The 14,727-nt window shown below is 45.9% G+C and overlaps 1 protein-coding gene across 3 annotated transcripts in view; it reads right to left on the reverse strand.

The window, feature by feature from the left end:
* The window catches only part of FNBP1L (formin binding protein 1 like), a 261,673-nt gene that overhangs the window by 27,850 nt on the left and 219,096 nt on the right, over window positions 1–14,727 (reverse strand). For all 3 annotated transcript variants that reach the window (XM_063939867.1, XM_063939866.1, XM_063939868.1), the window contains 3 exons: window positions 11,723–11,832; window positions 10,060–10,192; window positions 1,518–1,612 (listed from right to left, as the gene is read on the reverse strand). In XM_063939867.1, the coding sequence (XP_063795937.1) occupies window positions 1,518–1,612; window positions 10,060–10,192; window positions 11,723–11,832 (338 nt within the window). The remainder of the gene's footprint in view (window positions 1–1,517; window positions 1,613–10,059; window positions 10,193–11,722; window positions 11,833–14,727) is intronic.

Consider the following 14,727-nt stretch of genomic DNA (forward strand, 5'->3'; position numbering starts at 1 on the left):
AGGCTTTTGGCCAATACAGACTATATTGTGCCCGGAGGAATGTAGTCCGTATCGGCCCCACCTGCACACACTATATTTTCTTGCGATGCAGATCCCGCGGGACTGCGCATCGCCATTGTAAGCTTACACACATGGTGCAATATGCACTATATTTCAGTGTGACATGGACTATATAGTCACACGGTGTGTATGCAGCTTTAGGACCATATGCAATTGCGGTCGAATTCATAAAAATTTCGAAAAATGGGGCATTTTCGACAAAAAAACCTGTCGAATTGGATTCGACAATGCAATGCAGTACTTTTCGTCAAAAAACCTGCCGTTTCCGATTCGACTTTTTGCAATTCGACATTTTCAAAATTGGACGTGTCTGCAATGGTCAAAATGCGGCTTTTCGACAAAAGTATATTCAATTGAAGAATGTCGATTCGACAACAGTGCTTTTCGACAGTCATTTCGTCAATTTCAGTCCGCCTCATTTTGCTGTTGTGATCTAATAAAAATTTTTTAAAACATGGGTTTTTTTTGTGTTTTTTTGATTGCTAATAGCAGATCTATTTATATTAGAAGGGATTATCAACTTGGTTTGTTTATTTAGGAGCCACAAGTATTATTTAATATATTTTTTAAAAGAATATTATTATTTTTTTAACGGACTAAAATAATATTGAGAGATCAGTGCATGTTTTTCAGTGGGAAAGGGTGGGAATGGGTTAAAAAATCCTGAAAAAAATGCGTGGGGTCCCCCCTCCTAAGCATAACCAGCCTCGGGCTCTTTGATCCGGTCCTTCTTGTAAATATACGGGGGGGGGGGGGGTTTACACATGGTACCCCTTTCCCCGACTGCTGGGACCCCCTGTGACTGCTATCAAAGAGGGTCTCTTCAGCCAATCAGGGAGCGCCACGTCGTGGCACTCTCCTGATTGGCTGTGCGCGTCTGAGCTGTCAGGCGGCGCATAGCGTATAGGCGCTCCATTATATTCAATGGTGGGAACTTTGCGGTCAGCGGTTAACCTCGAGGTTACGGAATTCGACCGCAATTGCATATACCCCATAGTCTCTGCCTGCACTGCATACTGTCCCCCTCTCAGTCTGGCAGCCTGTTTCTGCTGCGGCATAGAGAGAGAGCTAGTGATGTCAGTGTGCTACAGTAGGGGGGCACTGTGAGAGAGTGGGGCCCATGGTACAGCTTCTCCTGCGCGCTCCCCCCTTCCCTTTAAACTGGCTATGTGTACAGGGATAGAAATTCTTACACTGTCTACGCTTCTGGTAAAGAGGGTATAGTCCAGTCACCTGTAATCCATACACTGCCTACGCTTCTGGTGCAATTACAGATTCCTGTAATTTCTACACCACCTTGGTGCAGAGGGGGCAATTAAAAATCAGTAACACCACACACACACACACACACACACACACACACACACACCTCCCCCTACAGTTTTGTGTTTTTCCTTAGATCATAATGGACATTAATATTCATGCTCCCCAAATGTCTCTTTAATTCAGATAGCCACCTCTCTCTTCCTTGTGCCACTAAATGATTGGCTTCAGCGCTGTGCCTCCTCTCACTTCGCTGTAGGACTTTTCCTTCCACTTCAGATAGCCAGCCCTGTAAATGACAACAGCAGAAGATAAACATATTTCCACACAGCCATATATCCCTTGCTTCCCACTGCCCCCTAGTGGTTGGTAACAGTGCTTTTTTAGCATGTCCTATGGGTATAGACTGTATGTAAACTTGATTGAAGACACAATGTAAAAGGAAGAGACAGCAATACACCCAAAGACAGAAATGGACAGAAAAATGCTTTACTGTTTTAAAAGCAGCCCACTATGTTTTATCACTGTGTATACAAACATAGTGCAAGGATTTATTTCTTACTGACGGACTCCTTTTAATCTTTGACTTAATTTACTTTGCCATGGTGTAACAGTGACATGATTGTACTGTAGATGATATAGCATATGTGAGTTTTGGAATGCCACTAGTGCCTAAATGGTGGTCTCTTTCCATGGTCCCCTTAGCAGACACTGCCAACATTCTCTATATCTCTATATCTATATATCTATATATATATCTATATATATCTATATATCTATATATATATATATATCTATATATATATATATATCTATATATATCTATATATATATATATATATATATATATATATATATATATATATATATACATATACACACACACACACACACACACTAGGTGATTCATCGCGCCCTACGGGCGCTCTTCACACCGTCGTTAGGGGCTATGCCCCGTTAACCTCTGCACGCCTTTGAACATACGCAGGGCGGTAGATAACAGAATCAGAAACGCAGGGCAGTATAGAGGGCATACAGCAATGGTGTCCAGTTGAGATAAGATACGAGATGCGTAGGGGGGGAGAAAGGGAATGTGCAGAAACGCTGTGCGATGGGTAAAGGATAGGGAGAGTCAGGGTGGTAGGGAGAGGATGCGGTGGTGGTGCGAGTGGAGTGGAGGATGCAGGGGTGTAGCGGGGGGAGAGGTGGGTATGGTGGTGGAGTGGGGGGGTGCCACGGGTGGGGGAGGGGGCGGTTTGCCGGTGTGGTGCATTTGGAGGGGGGGGGGGGGTTTGAGGGTGCAACGGTTGCAGGGGCGGGTGCTACAGGTAGGGGAGGGGTGGGGGTGCAGGAGCAGGGGTGTCACGCCCCTTCCGCGAAGCCACGCCCCCTTTTCACCCGCGACCGCACCGGGTCTTATAAAAGTAAGTGACGGGTGGATGCCGCGGGAGGGGGAGAGGGCGGGAGTGCAGCGGGTGGGGGGGCAGATGCGGGTGGTTGCCGCGGGTGGGGGGGGGCGAGTGCGATGTCCCCCTGACTCAGCGGCAGCCGCAAGACTGTGAGGCGGGTAGTGTGAGTTCCGCTCACAGTCAGCAGCTGCGATGTCACCAGGGGCAGGGAGTGTACGGGGAGAAGGGAGACAGGGAACTGGGCGGAAATGGGGAGGGGACTGGGCGAAGAGAGGGAGGGGACTGTTCCTGCCTAGATCTGTGCCTGTGACTCCGCCCAGCGTTACGGCCAGGCACAGAATCACAGAGTTGGGCTAATATATAGGAGATACATATACACACACATTATATATATATATATATATATAAGAATTTACTTACCGATAATTCTATTTCTCGTAGTCCGTAGTGGATGCTGGGGACTCCGTAAGGACCATGGGGAATAGCGGCTCCGCAGGAGACTGGGCACAAAAGTAAAAGCTTTAGGACTACCTGGTGTGCACTGGCTCCTCCCCCTATGACCCTCCTCCAAGCCTCAGTTAGGATACTGTGCCCGGACGAGCGTACACAATAAGGAAGGATATTGAATCCCGGGTAAGACTCATACCAGCCACACCAATCACACCGTACAACCTGTGATCTGAACCCAGTTAACAGCATAACAGAGGAGCCTCTGAAAAGATTGCTCACAACAATAATAACCCGATTTTTGTAACAATAACTATGTACAAGTATTGCAGACAATCCGCACTTGGGATGGGCGCCCAGCATCCACTACGGACTACGAGAAATAGAATTATTGGTAAGTAAATTCTTATTTTCTCTAACGATTTTCTCTAACGTCCTAAGTGGATGCTGGGGACTCCGTAAGGACCATGGGGATTATACCAAAGCTCCCAAACGGGCGGGAGAGTGCGGATGACTCTGCAGCACCGAATGAGAGAACTCAAGGTCCTCCTCAGCCAGGGTATCAAATTTGTAGAATTTAGCAAACGTGTTTGCCCCTGACCAAGTAGCTGCTCGGCAAAGTTGTAAAGCCGAGACTCCTCGGGCAGCCGCCCAAGATGAGCCCACTTTCCTTGTGGAATGGGCTTTTACAGATTTTGGCTGTGGCAGGCCTGCCACAGAATGTGCAAGCTGAATTGTACTACAAATCCAACGAGCAATAGTCTGCTTAGAAGCAGGAGCACCCAGCTTGTTGGGTGCATACAGGATAAATAGCGAGTCAGATTTTCTTACTCCAGCCGTCCTGGAAACATATATTTTCAGGGCCCTGACTACGTCCAGCAACTTGGAGTCCTCCAAGTCCCTAGTAGCCGCAGGCACCACTATAGGCTGGTTCAAGTGAAATGCTGAAACCACCTTAGGGAGAAATTTAGGACGAGTCCTCAATTCTGCCCTGTCCGTATGAAAAATTAGGTAAGGGCTTTTATAGGATAAAGCCGCCAATTCTGAGACACGCCTGGCTGAAGCCAGGGCTAACAGCATTACCACCTTCCATGTGAGATATTTTAAGTCCACAGTGGAAAGTGGTTCAAACCAATGTGATTTTAGGAATCCCAAAACTACATTTAGATCCCAAGGTGCCACTGGAGGCACAAAAGGAGGTTGTATATGCAGTACCCCCTTGACAAACGTCTGAACTTCAGGCACTGAAGCCAGTTCTTTCTGGAAGAAAATCGACAGGGTCGAAATCTGAACCTTAATGGATCCCAATTTTAGGCCCATAGACAGTCCTGTTTGCAGGAAATGTAGGAATCGACCCAGTTGAAATTCCTCTGTAGGGGCCTTCCTGGCCTCGCACCACGCAACATATTTACGCCAAATACGGTGATAATGTTGTACGGTTACATCCTTCCTGGCTTTGATCAGGGTAGGGATGACTTCATCCGGAATGACTTTTTCCTTCAGGATCCGGCGTTCAACCGCCATGCCGTCAAACGCAGCCGCGGTAAGTCTTGGAAGAGACAGGGTCCCTGCTGGAGCAGGTCCTTTCTTAGAGGTAGAGGCCACGGGTCCTCTGTGAGCATCTCTTGAAGTTCCGGGTACCAAGTCCTTCTTGGCCAATCCGGAGCCACGAGTATAGTCCTTACTCCTCTCCTTCTTATGATCCTCAGTACCTTGGGTATGAGAGGCAGAGGAGGGAACACATACACTGACTGGTACACCCATGGTGTTACCAGAGCGTCCACAGCTATTGCCTGAGGGTCCCTTGACCTGGCGCAATATCAGTCTAGTTTTTTGTTGAGGCGGGACGCCATCATGTCCACCTTTGGTTTTTCCCAACGGTTCACAATCATGTGGAAGACTTCTGGGTGAAGTCCCCACTCCCCCGGGTGGAGGTCGTGTCTGCTGAGGAAGTCTGCTTCCCAGTTGTCCACACCCGGAATGAACACTGCTGACAGTGCTATCACATGATTTTCTGCCCAGCGAAGAATCCTTGCAACTTCTATCATTGCCCTCCTGCTTCTTGTGCCGCCCTGTCTGTTTACGTGGGCGACTGCCGTGATGTTGTCCGACTGGATCAGCACCGGCTGACCTTGAAGCAGAGGTCTTGCTAGGCTCAGAGCATTGTAGATGGCTCTTAGCTCCAGGATATTTATGTGAAGTGATGTCTCCAGGCTTGACCACAAGCCCTGGAAATTTCTTCCCTGTGTGACTGCTCCTCAGCCTCTCAGGCTGGCATCCGTGGTCACCAGGACCCAGTCCTGAATGCCGAATCTGCGGCCCTCTAGAAGATGAGCACTCTGCAACCACCACAGGAGAGACACCCTTGTCCTTGGAGACAGGGTTATCCGCTGATGCATCTGAAGATGCGATCCGGACCATTTGTCCAGCAGATCCCACTGAAAAGTTCTTGCGTGGAATCTGCCGAATGGAATCGCTTCGTAAGAAGCCACCATTTTTCCCAGGACCCTTGTGCATTGATGCACTGACACTTGGCCTGGTTTTAGGAGGTTCCTGACTAGCTCTGATAACTCCCTGGCTTTCTCCTCCGGGAGAAACACCTTTTTCTGGACTGTGTCCAGAATCATCCCTAGGAACAGCAGACGTGTCGTCGGAATCAGCTGCGATTTTGGAATATTTAGAATCCACCCGTGCTGTCGTAGCACTACTTGAGATAGTGCTACTCCGACCTCTAACTGTTCCCTGGACCTTGCCCTTATCAGGAGATCATCCAAGTAAGGGATAATTAAGACGCCTTTTCTTCGAAGAAGAATCATCATTTCGGCCATTACCTTGGTAAAGACCCGGGGTGCCGTGGACAATCCAAACGGCAGCGTCTGAAACTGATGGTGACAGTTCTGTACCACAAACCTGAGGTACCCTTGGTGAGAAGGGCAAATTGGGACATGGAGGTAAGCATCCTTGATGTCCAGAGACACCATATAGTCCCCTTCTTCGAGGTTCGCTATCACTGCTCTGAGTGACTCCATCTTGAATTTGAACCTTTGTATGTAAGTGTTCAAGGATTTCAGATTTAAAATAGATCTCACCGAGCCGTCCGGCTTCGGTACCACAAACAGCGTGGAATAATACCCCTTTCCCTGTTGTAGGAGGGGTACCTTGATTATCACCTGCTGGGAATACAGCTTGTGAATGGCTTCCAATACCGCCTCCCTGTCGGAGGGAGACGTTGGTAAAGCAGACTTCAGGAACCGGCGAGGGGGAGACGTCTCGAATTCCAATTTGTACCCCTGAGATACTACCTGCAGGATCCAGGGGTCCACTTGCGAGTGAGCCCACTGCGCGCTGAAATTCTTGAGACGACCCCCCACCGTACCTGAGTCCGCTTGTAAGGCCCCAGCATCATGCTGAGGACTTGGCAGAAGCGGGGGAGGGCTTCTGTTCCTGGGAAGAGGCTGCCTGCTGCAGTCTTTTTCCCCTTCCTCTGCCCCGGGGCAGATATGAGTGGCCTTTTGCCCGCTTGCCCTTATGGGGACGAAAGGATTGAGCCTGAAAAGACAGTGTCTTTTTCTGCTGAGAGGTGACCTGGGGTAAAAAGGTGGATTTCCCAGCCGTTGCCGTGGCCACCAGGTCCGATAGACCGACCCCAAATAACTCCTCCCCTTTATACGGCAATACTTCCATATGCCGTTTGGAATCCGCATCACCTGACCACTGTCGCGTCCATAACCCTCTTCTGGCAGAAATGGACAGCGCACTTACTCTTGATGCCAGAGTGCAAATATCCCTCTGTGCATCTCGCATATATAGAAATGCATCCTTTAAATGCTCTATAGTCAATAATATATTGTCCCTGTCCAGGGTATCAATATTTTCAGTCAGGGAATCCGACCAAGCCACCCCAGCACTGCACATCCAGGCTGAGGCGATTGCTGGTCTCAGTATAACACCAGTATGTGTGTATATACTTTTTAGGATATTTTCCAGCTTCCTATCAGCTGGCTCCTTGAGGGCGGCCGTATCCGGAGACGGTAGTGCCACCTGTTTAGACAAGCGTGTGAGCGCCTTATCTACCCTAGGGGGTGTTTCCCAACGCGCCCTAACCTCTGGCGGGAAAGGGTATAATGCCAATAATTTTTTAGAAATTAGCAGTTTTTTATCGGGGGGAACCCACGCTTCATCACACACCTCATTTAATTCATCTGATTCAGGAATAACTACGGGTTGTTTTTTCACACCCCACATAACACCCTTTTTTGTGGTACTTGTAGTATCAGAAATGTTCAAAACCTCCTTCATTGCCGTGATCATATAACGTGTGGCCCTACTGGAAAATACGTTTGTTTCCTCACCGTCGACACTGGAGTCAGTGTCCGTGTCTGGGTCTGTGTCGACCATCTGAGGTAACGGGCGCTTTAGAGCCCCTGACGGTGTTTGAGACGCCTGGACAGGTATTAACTGTTTTTCCGGCTGTCTCATGTCGTCAACAGTCTTTTGTAAAGTGCTGACGCTATCACGTAATTCCTTCCATACGACCATCCAGTCAGGTGTCGACTCCCTAGGGGGTGACATCACTATTACAGGCAATTGCTCCGCCTCCATACCATTTTCCTCCTCATACATGTCGACACAACGTACCGACACACAGCACACACACAGGGAATGCTCTGATAGAGGACAGGACCCCACTAGCCCTTTGGGGAGACAGAGGGAGAGTTTGCCAGCACACACCAGAGCGCTATATATATACAGGGATAACCTTCTATAAGTGTTTTTCCCTTATATAGCTGCTGTATTATTAATCTGCCAAATTTAGTGCCCCCCCCTCTCTTGTTTTACCCTGTTTCTGTAGTGCAGGACTGCAGGGGAGAGCCAGGGAGCTTCCCTCCAACGGAGCTGTGAGGGAAAATGGCGCTTGTGTGCTGAGGAGATAGGCTCCGCCCCCTTTTCGGCTGCCTTTCTCCTGCTTTTTTAAGGAAAAACTGGCAGGGGTTAAATACATCCATATAGCCCAGGAGCTATATGTGATGTATTTTTAGCCATCTAAGGTATTTTTATTGCGTCTCAGGGCGCCCCCCCCCAGCGCCCTGCACCCTCAGTGACCGGAGTGTGAAGTGTGCTGAGAGCAATGGCGCACAGCTGCGGTGCTGTGCGCTACCTTATTGAAGACAGGACATCTTCTGCCGCCGATTTCCCGGACCTCTTCAGTCTTCTGGCTCTGTAAGGGGGCCGGCGGCGCGGCTCTGGGACCCATCCATGGCTGGGCCTGTGATCGTCCCTCTGGAGCTAATGTCCAGTAGCCTAAGAAGCCCAATCCACTCTGCACGCAGGTGAGTTCGCTTCTTCTCCCCTTAGTCCCTTGGTGCAGTGAGCCTGTTGCCAGCAGGTCTCACTGAAAATAAAAAACCTAAAACTAAACTTTTCACTATGCAGCTCAGGAGAGCCACCTAGTGTGCACCCTTCTCGTTCGGGCACAAAAATCTAACTGAGGCTTGGAGGAGGGTCATAGGGGGAGGAGCCAGTGCACACCAGGTAGTCCTAAAGCTTTTACTTTTGTGCCCAGTCTCCTGCGGAGCCGCTATTCCCCATGGTCCTTACGGAGTCCCCAGCATCCACTTAGGACGTTAGAGAAATAAATATATATATATATATATATATATATACACACACACACACACACACACACACACACACACACACACAGGTTGAGTATTCCATATCCAAATATTCCGAAATACGGAATATTCCGAAATAGACTTTTTTGAGTGAAAGTGAGATAGTGAAACCTTTGTTTTCTGATGGCTCAATGTACACAAGCTTTGTTTAATACACAAAGTTATTAATAATATTGTATTAAATGACCTTCAGGCTGTGTGTATAAGGTGTATATGAAACAAAGGAATTGTGTGAATGTAGACACACTTTGTTTAATGCACAAAGATATAAAAAATATTGGCTAAATTTACCTTCAGGCTGTGTGTATAAGGTGTATATGAAAAATAAATACATTCTGTGCTTAGACTTAGGTCCCATCACCATGATATCTCATTATGGTATGCAATTATTCCAAAATACGGAAAAATCCAATATCCAAAATACCTCTGGTCCCAAGCATTTTGGATAAGGGATACTCAACCTGTGTATATATATGTGTATATATATATATATATATATATATATATATATATATATATATATATATATATATATATATATATATATATACATATATATACATATATATACACATATATATATATATATATACATATATATATATATATACATATATATATATATATATATATATATATATACATATATACATATATACATATATACATATATATACATATATATATATATATACATATATATACATATATATACATATATATATATATATATATACACACACACATACATTATATATAGCTAGATAAACAGTTAGGGAGACACATTGTTATAGCTTTATTACTTTACTGCGCAGGAACAGGAAGTTGTTCTTTGTTCTACTAGTAAGAAGACTTTTCAAATGATGTATTTATGGGTTTTTTCATTATGTGATATTCCTAGAAACTGTGCACGCTTTTCAAGTAGAATGTAGTGGGTTGCTATGATAACAGGAGTGCAAGAGGATGACCTCAACTCCTGGGTCCAGCTTACCGCCTACAAATCCCACCACCAAGTTCTGGATGAGGGAGCCCATTGCTGACTAATGAAGGTTCTGACTAAAGTATGCCATTATATTGAAACGTTGGAACTAGGAGAAGTAGCTGTATGTTCATTTATATATGAGAGAGAGAGAGAGAGAGAGAGAGAGAGAGAGAGACACAGACAGAGACATAGATATACTGTATATGCAACATATTTTGGTGACCTCATTTTTATGAATTTCCATCCGAAGCCTTTCAATGTTACTCATAGTTTCCGCTATTTTTGGTTGCAAGCTGCTGGGGTCTCCCATCTGTGGATTTTTCTCATAGACATCTTTCATTTTATTCAGGGCCTCTCTATGGCAAGACAAAAGGGTCATATTAGTACAGTTGTCTCCTTCTTGTGTCCTGTAATGCTTGTATTTAGGAAAACCATAAAAATTAGATATGAACACATTCGAACGAAAGCTCAACCACACATACATACAGATATATATATATATATATATATATATCTGTATGTAGAGACACACCCAATAAATAAATATATATATATATATATATATATATATATTATTTTCAAGTGTGAGGGGACAACATGGCACCCACCTCTGATTCACACATGCACTGCAGTAGTGGTGTGCCGAGAAATCTGCTTGCCATCTCCTAGGTAATGGTAATGCTCCTATCTAATTGATGGCTTTAAATTTCAGAATATGAACAGCGATATCACTGTATATCTGAAGTGAATTCTTAAAATTTGGTTCACCAGAACACAGTTTGGTATGTGGTTTATGCAAGACTTAACACAGAAATGTAATGCGAGGAGTCACACATCGGGGTACATATAACAGAGTGCACAAATCTGGAAGTGCGAGACTGTGCGAGAATGCCCATATTTTAAAGAGCGCATTTTTTAATATCAGGTTGGATTTGCCTTGAAAATTATTGCTGCTTTAAAATACGGACATTCTCGAATGAAGTCCCGCACATCCGGCTTCTCGTACCCTATTACATTTACTTATGAACGTGCTTATTTTATAGTATCTCAAACAAGCCTTAATGAATTGTATAAAACATTAAAATACTGTGATCCATGTTAGTTAACGCAACAACACAACTATTGTACAGTGATTGAAAAAAGAAAAAAAATGTAAAAGTTAAATAGGAGAGACTGCAGCAGAAGCCATATTCTGAAGCCACTGGAATGCTATCAGTCACATTTGAGTAGCAGGAGATTGCGTGGCTGAAGTCGCACCACAACAGTTACTCATATTACTGAAGTCACAAAACAGAAAGAAAGAAAGAAAGAAAGAAAGAAAGAAAGAAAGAAAGAAAGAAAGAAAGAAAGAAAGAAAGAAAGAAAGAAAGAAAGAAAGAAAGAAAGAAAGAAAGAAAGAAAGAAAGAAAGAAAGAAAGAAAGAAAGAAAGAAAGCTCATGGGGGTCGATTCAATTCCGCGACAGTTGAATAGCTGTCGGGAATTCTTCTCTCACCCCGGGGGATGGGAGAGGAAATCGGACAAAAGTGCTGCCGCGCGGCCGGCGTAAGGCTGATTCTGACGGGAATCAGCATCGCGGCGGGGAGTTAAGTCGGAGAATGCCCGTTCTCCCGACAATTCAAACTGTTAAGTCTGCGAGAACGGGCCTTCGCCGACTTAACTTGAGCTGAATTGAATAGCGACGGGAGCCAACTCCCGGCGCTATTCAACTGTCGCTGAATTGAATAAACTCCATGGGGTCTTACCTCAATGTTCTACAGAAACCTGAAAGATTGTGGCATCTTTAAACCTCTATATATACACACTGCTACTGTCAGCAGTATTCCCTCGATAATGAAACTTAGGAAGGTAGACCAGGGGAGCTATAGAAGACACAAGGTCACCTACTTTTGATCAGTCTCCTTCTGAAGCTCTCGACTTAGCTCATCAATTCTTTGCTGAAGTTTCTTACGTCTTTGCTCTGGGGGAAGGTGACTAAAATCTTCTAAAGCTGGGCCCTGTGTGGAGGAGAGAACAAGTGAACAAGAGGAATGGAAAGCGACGCCAGATAGAGGCACACTGAATGGAACTGCAAACAAAACACACGGCTGATCAGCAGAACACACACTGTCCCAATGCTGTACCATACAGGCTGTTCACTTACAAGCTCGGGAGAATGGGATGATACAGCAAAAAAAAAGGACTGAACAATTTCATTATGTCAGATGTATAATTATTGTACAAAGTGAAGAATGCTCAACAGTCAAAATATTGAGCCCCACATTTCAGGGCCCCATACACTACAACGATAATGACCGATTTAATCAGTTTTCGACCTTTCGGGCCGAAAAATCGGATGGAAAGTGGCAAATTGGATGCGTTTTACATCCAATCCATTGCGCGGTCCCGTGAGCAAGTTCATTAGTGCTGCACTCATGATTTCTCGGCTCCCACCGCATAGCTAGGATCACATAAGATACATCATATGCTAAAGGACCACATACGATGTACCCTATGCAATCCTGCCGCCCAGGAGGCTGCCGGGCGGTTCAAGGAAAATCTAATAAGACATGAGGGTCCAACATGTCGCTGTAGTGTATGGGGCCCATAAGACTGGACTATTGGCCTGATAAAAGTTAACATCTGGAATTATAAAATTCCACTACAATCACACAATACCATAGTTTATAACACGTAAAAGGATGAATCTGCTCATGACAGCTACACAAACCACCCAGAATTATACAGAGCATCAGCTGGCTTTAACTACAGAGATTCAGCAGCAAAAACAAGGACAATGGGATTCGGCCAAGACGCATAAAAATAAGAATTTACTTACCGATAATTCTATTTCTCGGAGTCCGTAGTGGATGCTGGGGTTCCTGAAAGGACCATGGGGAATAGCGGCTCCGCAGGAGACAGGGCACAAAAAAGTAAAGCTTTACTAGGTCAGGTGGTGTGCACTGGCTCCTCCCCCTATGACCCTCCTCCAGACTCCAGTTAGGTACTGTGCCCGGACGAGCATACACAATAAGGGAGGCATTTTGAATCCCGGGTAAGACTCATACCAGCCACACCAATCACACCGTACAACTTGTGATCTAAACCCAGTTAACAGTATGACAACAGAAAGGGCCTCTTAAAGATGGCTCCTTAACAATAACCCGAATTAGTTAACAATAACTATGTACAAGTATTGCAGATAATCCGCACTTGGGATGGGCGCCCAGCATCCACTACGGACTCCGAGAAATAGAATTATCGGTAAGTAAATTCTTATTTTCTCTATCGTCCTAAGTGGATGCTGGGGTTCCTGAAAGGACCATGGGGATTATACCAAAGCTCCCAAACGGGCGGGAGAGTGCGGATGACTCTGCAGCACCGAATGAGAGAACTCCAGGTCCTCCTTTGCCAGGGTATCAAATTTGTAAAATTTTACAAACGTGTTCTCCCCCGACCACGTAGCTGCTCGGCAGAGTTGTAATGCCGAGACCCCTCGGGCAGCCGCCCAAGATGAGCCCACCTTCCTTGTGGAGTGGGCTTTTACAGTTTTAGGCTGTGGCAGGCCTGCCACAGAATGTGCAAGTTGAATTGTGTTACAAATCCAACGAGCAATCGACTGCTTAGAAGCAGGTGCGCCCAACTTGTTGGGTGCATACAATATAAACAGCGAGTCAGATTTTCTGACTCCAGCCGTCCTTGCAATGTATATTTTTAAGGCTCTGACAACGTCCAACAACTTGGAGTCCTCCAAGTCGCTAGTGGCCGCAGGCACCCCAATAGGTTGGTTCAGATGAAATGCTGATACCACTTTAGGGAGAAAATGCGGACGAGTCCGCAGTTCTGCCCTATCCGAATGGAAGATTAGATAAGGACTTTTATAAGATAAAGCCGCCAATTCAGATACTCTCCTGGCAGAGGCCAGGGCTAGTAACATAGTCACTTTCAATGTGAGATATTTCAAATCCACCTTTTTCAATGGTTCAAACCAATGGGATTTGAGGAAATCTAAAACTACATTTAGATCCCACGGTGCCACCGGAGGCACCACAGGAGGCTGTATATGCAGTACTCCCTTGACAAAAGTCTGGACCTCAGGGACAGAGGCCAATTCTTTTTGGAAGAATATTGACAGGGCCGAAATTTGAACCTTAATGGATCCCAATTTGAGACCCATAGATAATCCTGATTGCAGGAAATGTAGGAAACGACCCAGTTGGAATTCCTCCGTCGGAACCCTCCGATCCTCGCACCACGCTACATATTTTCGCCAAATGCGGTGATAATGTTTCACGGTGACTTCCTTCCGTGCCTTAATCAAGGTAGGAATGACTTCTTCTGGAATGCCTTTCCCTTTTAGGATCTGGCGTTCAACCGCCATGCCGTCAAACGCAGCCGCGGTAAGTCTTGAAAAAGACAGGGACCCTGCTGTAGCAGGTCCCTTCTCAGAGGTAGAGGCCACGGTTCGTCCGTGAGCATCTCTTGAAGTTCCGGATACCAAGTCCTTCTCGGCCAATCCGGAACCACTAGTATTGTTCTTACTCTTCTTTGCCGTATGATCTTCAATACCTTTGGTATGAGCGGCAGAGGAGGAAACACATACACTGACTGGTACACCCAAGGAGTTACCAGTGCGTCCACAGCTATTGCCTGTGGATCTCTTGACCTGGCGCAATATTTGTCCAGTTTCTTGTTGAGGCGAGACGCCATCATGTCTACAATTGGTCTTTCCCAACGGTCTATTAACATGTTGAAGACTTCTGGATGTAGACCCCACTCTCCCGGATGAAGATCGTGTCTGCTGAGGAAGTCTGCTTCCCAGTTGTCCACGCCCGGGATGAACACTGCTGACAGTGCTATCACGTGATTCTCCGCCCAGCGAAGAATCTTGGCAGCTTCTGCCATTGCACTCC

Source organism: Pseudophryne corroboree, chromosome 9 (genome assembly GCF_028390025.1).
Source record: "Pseudophryne corroboree isolate aPseCor3 chromosome 9, aPseCor3.hap2, whole genome shotgun sequence".
Classification (NCBI taxonomy): Eukaryota; Metazoa; Chordata; class Amphibia; order Anura; family Myobatrachidae; genus Pseudophryne; species Pseudophryne corroboree.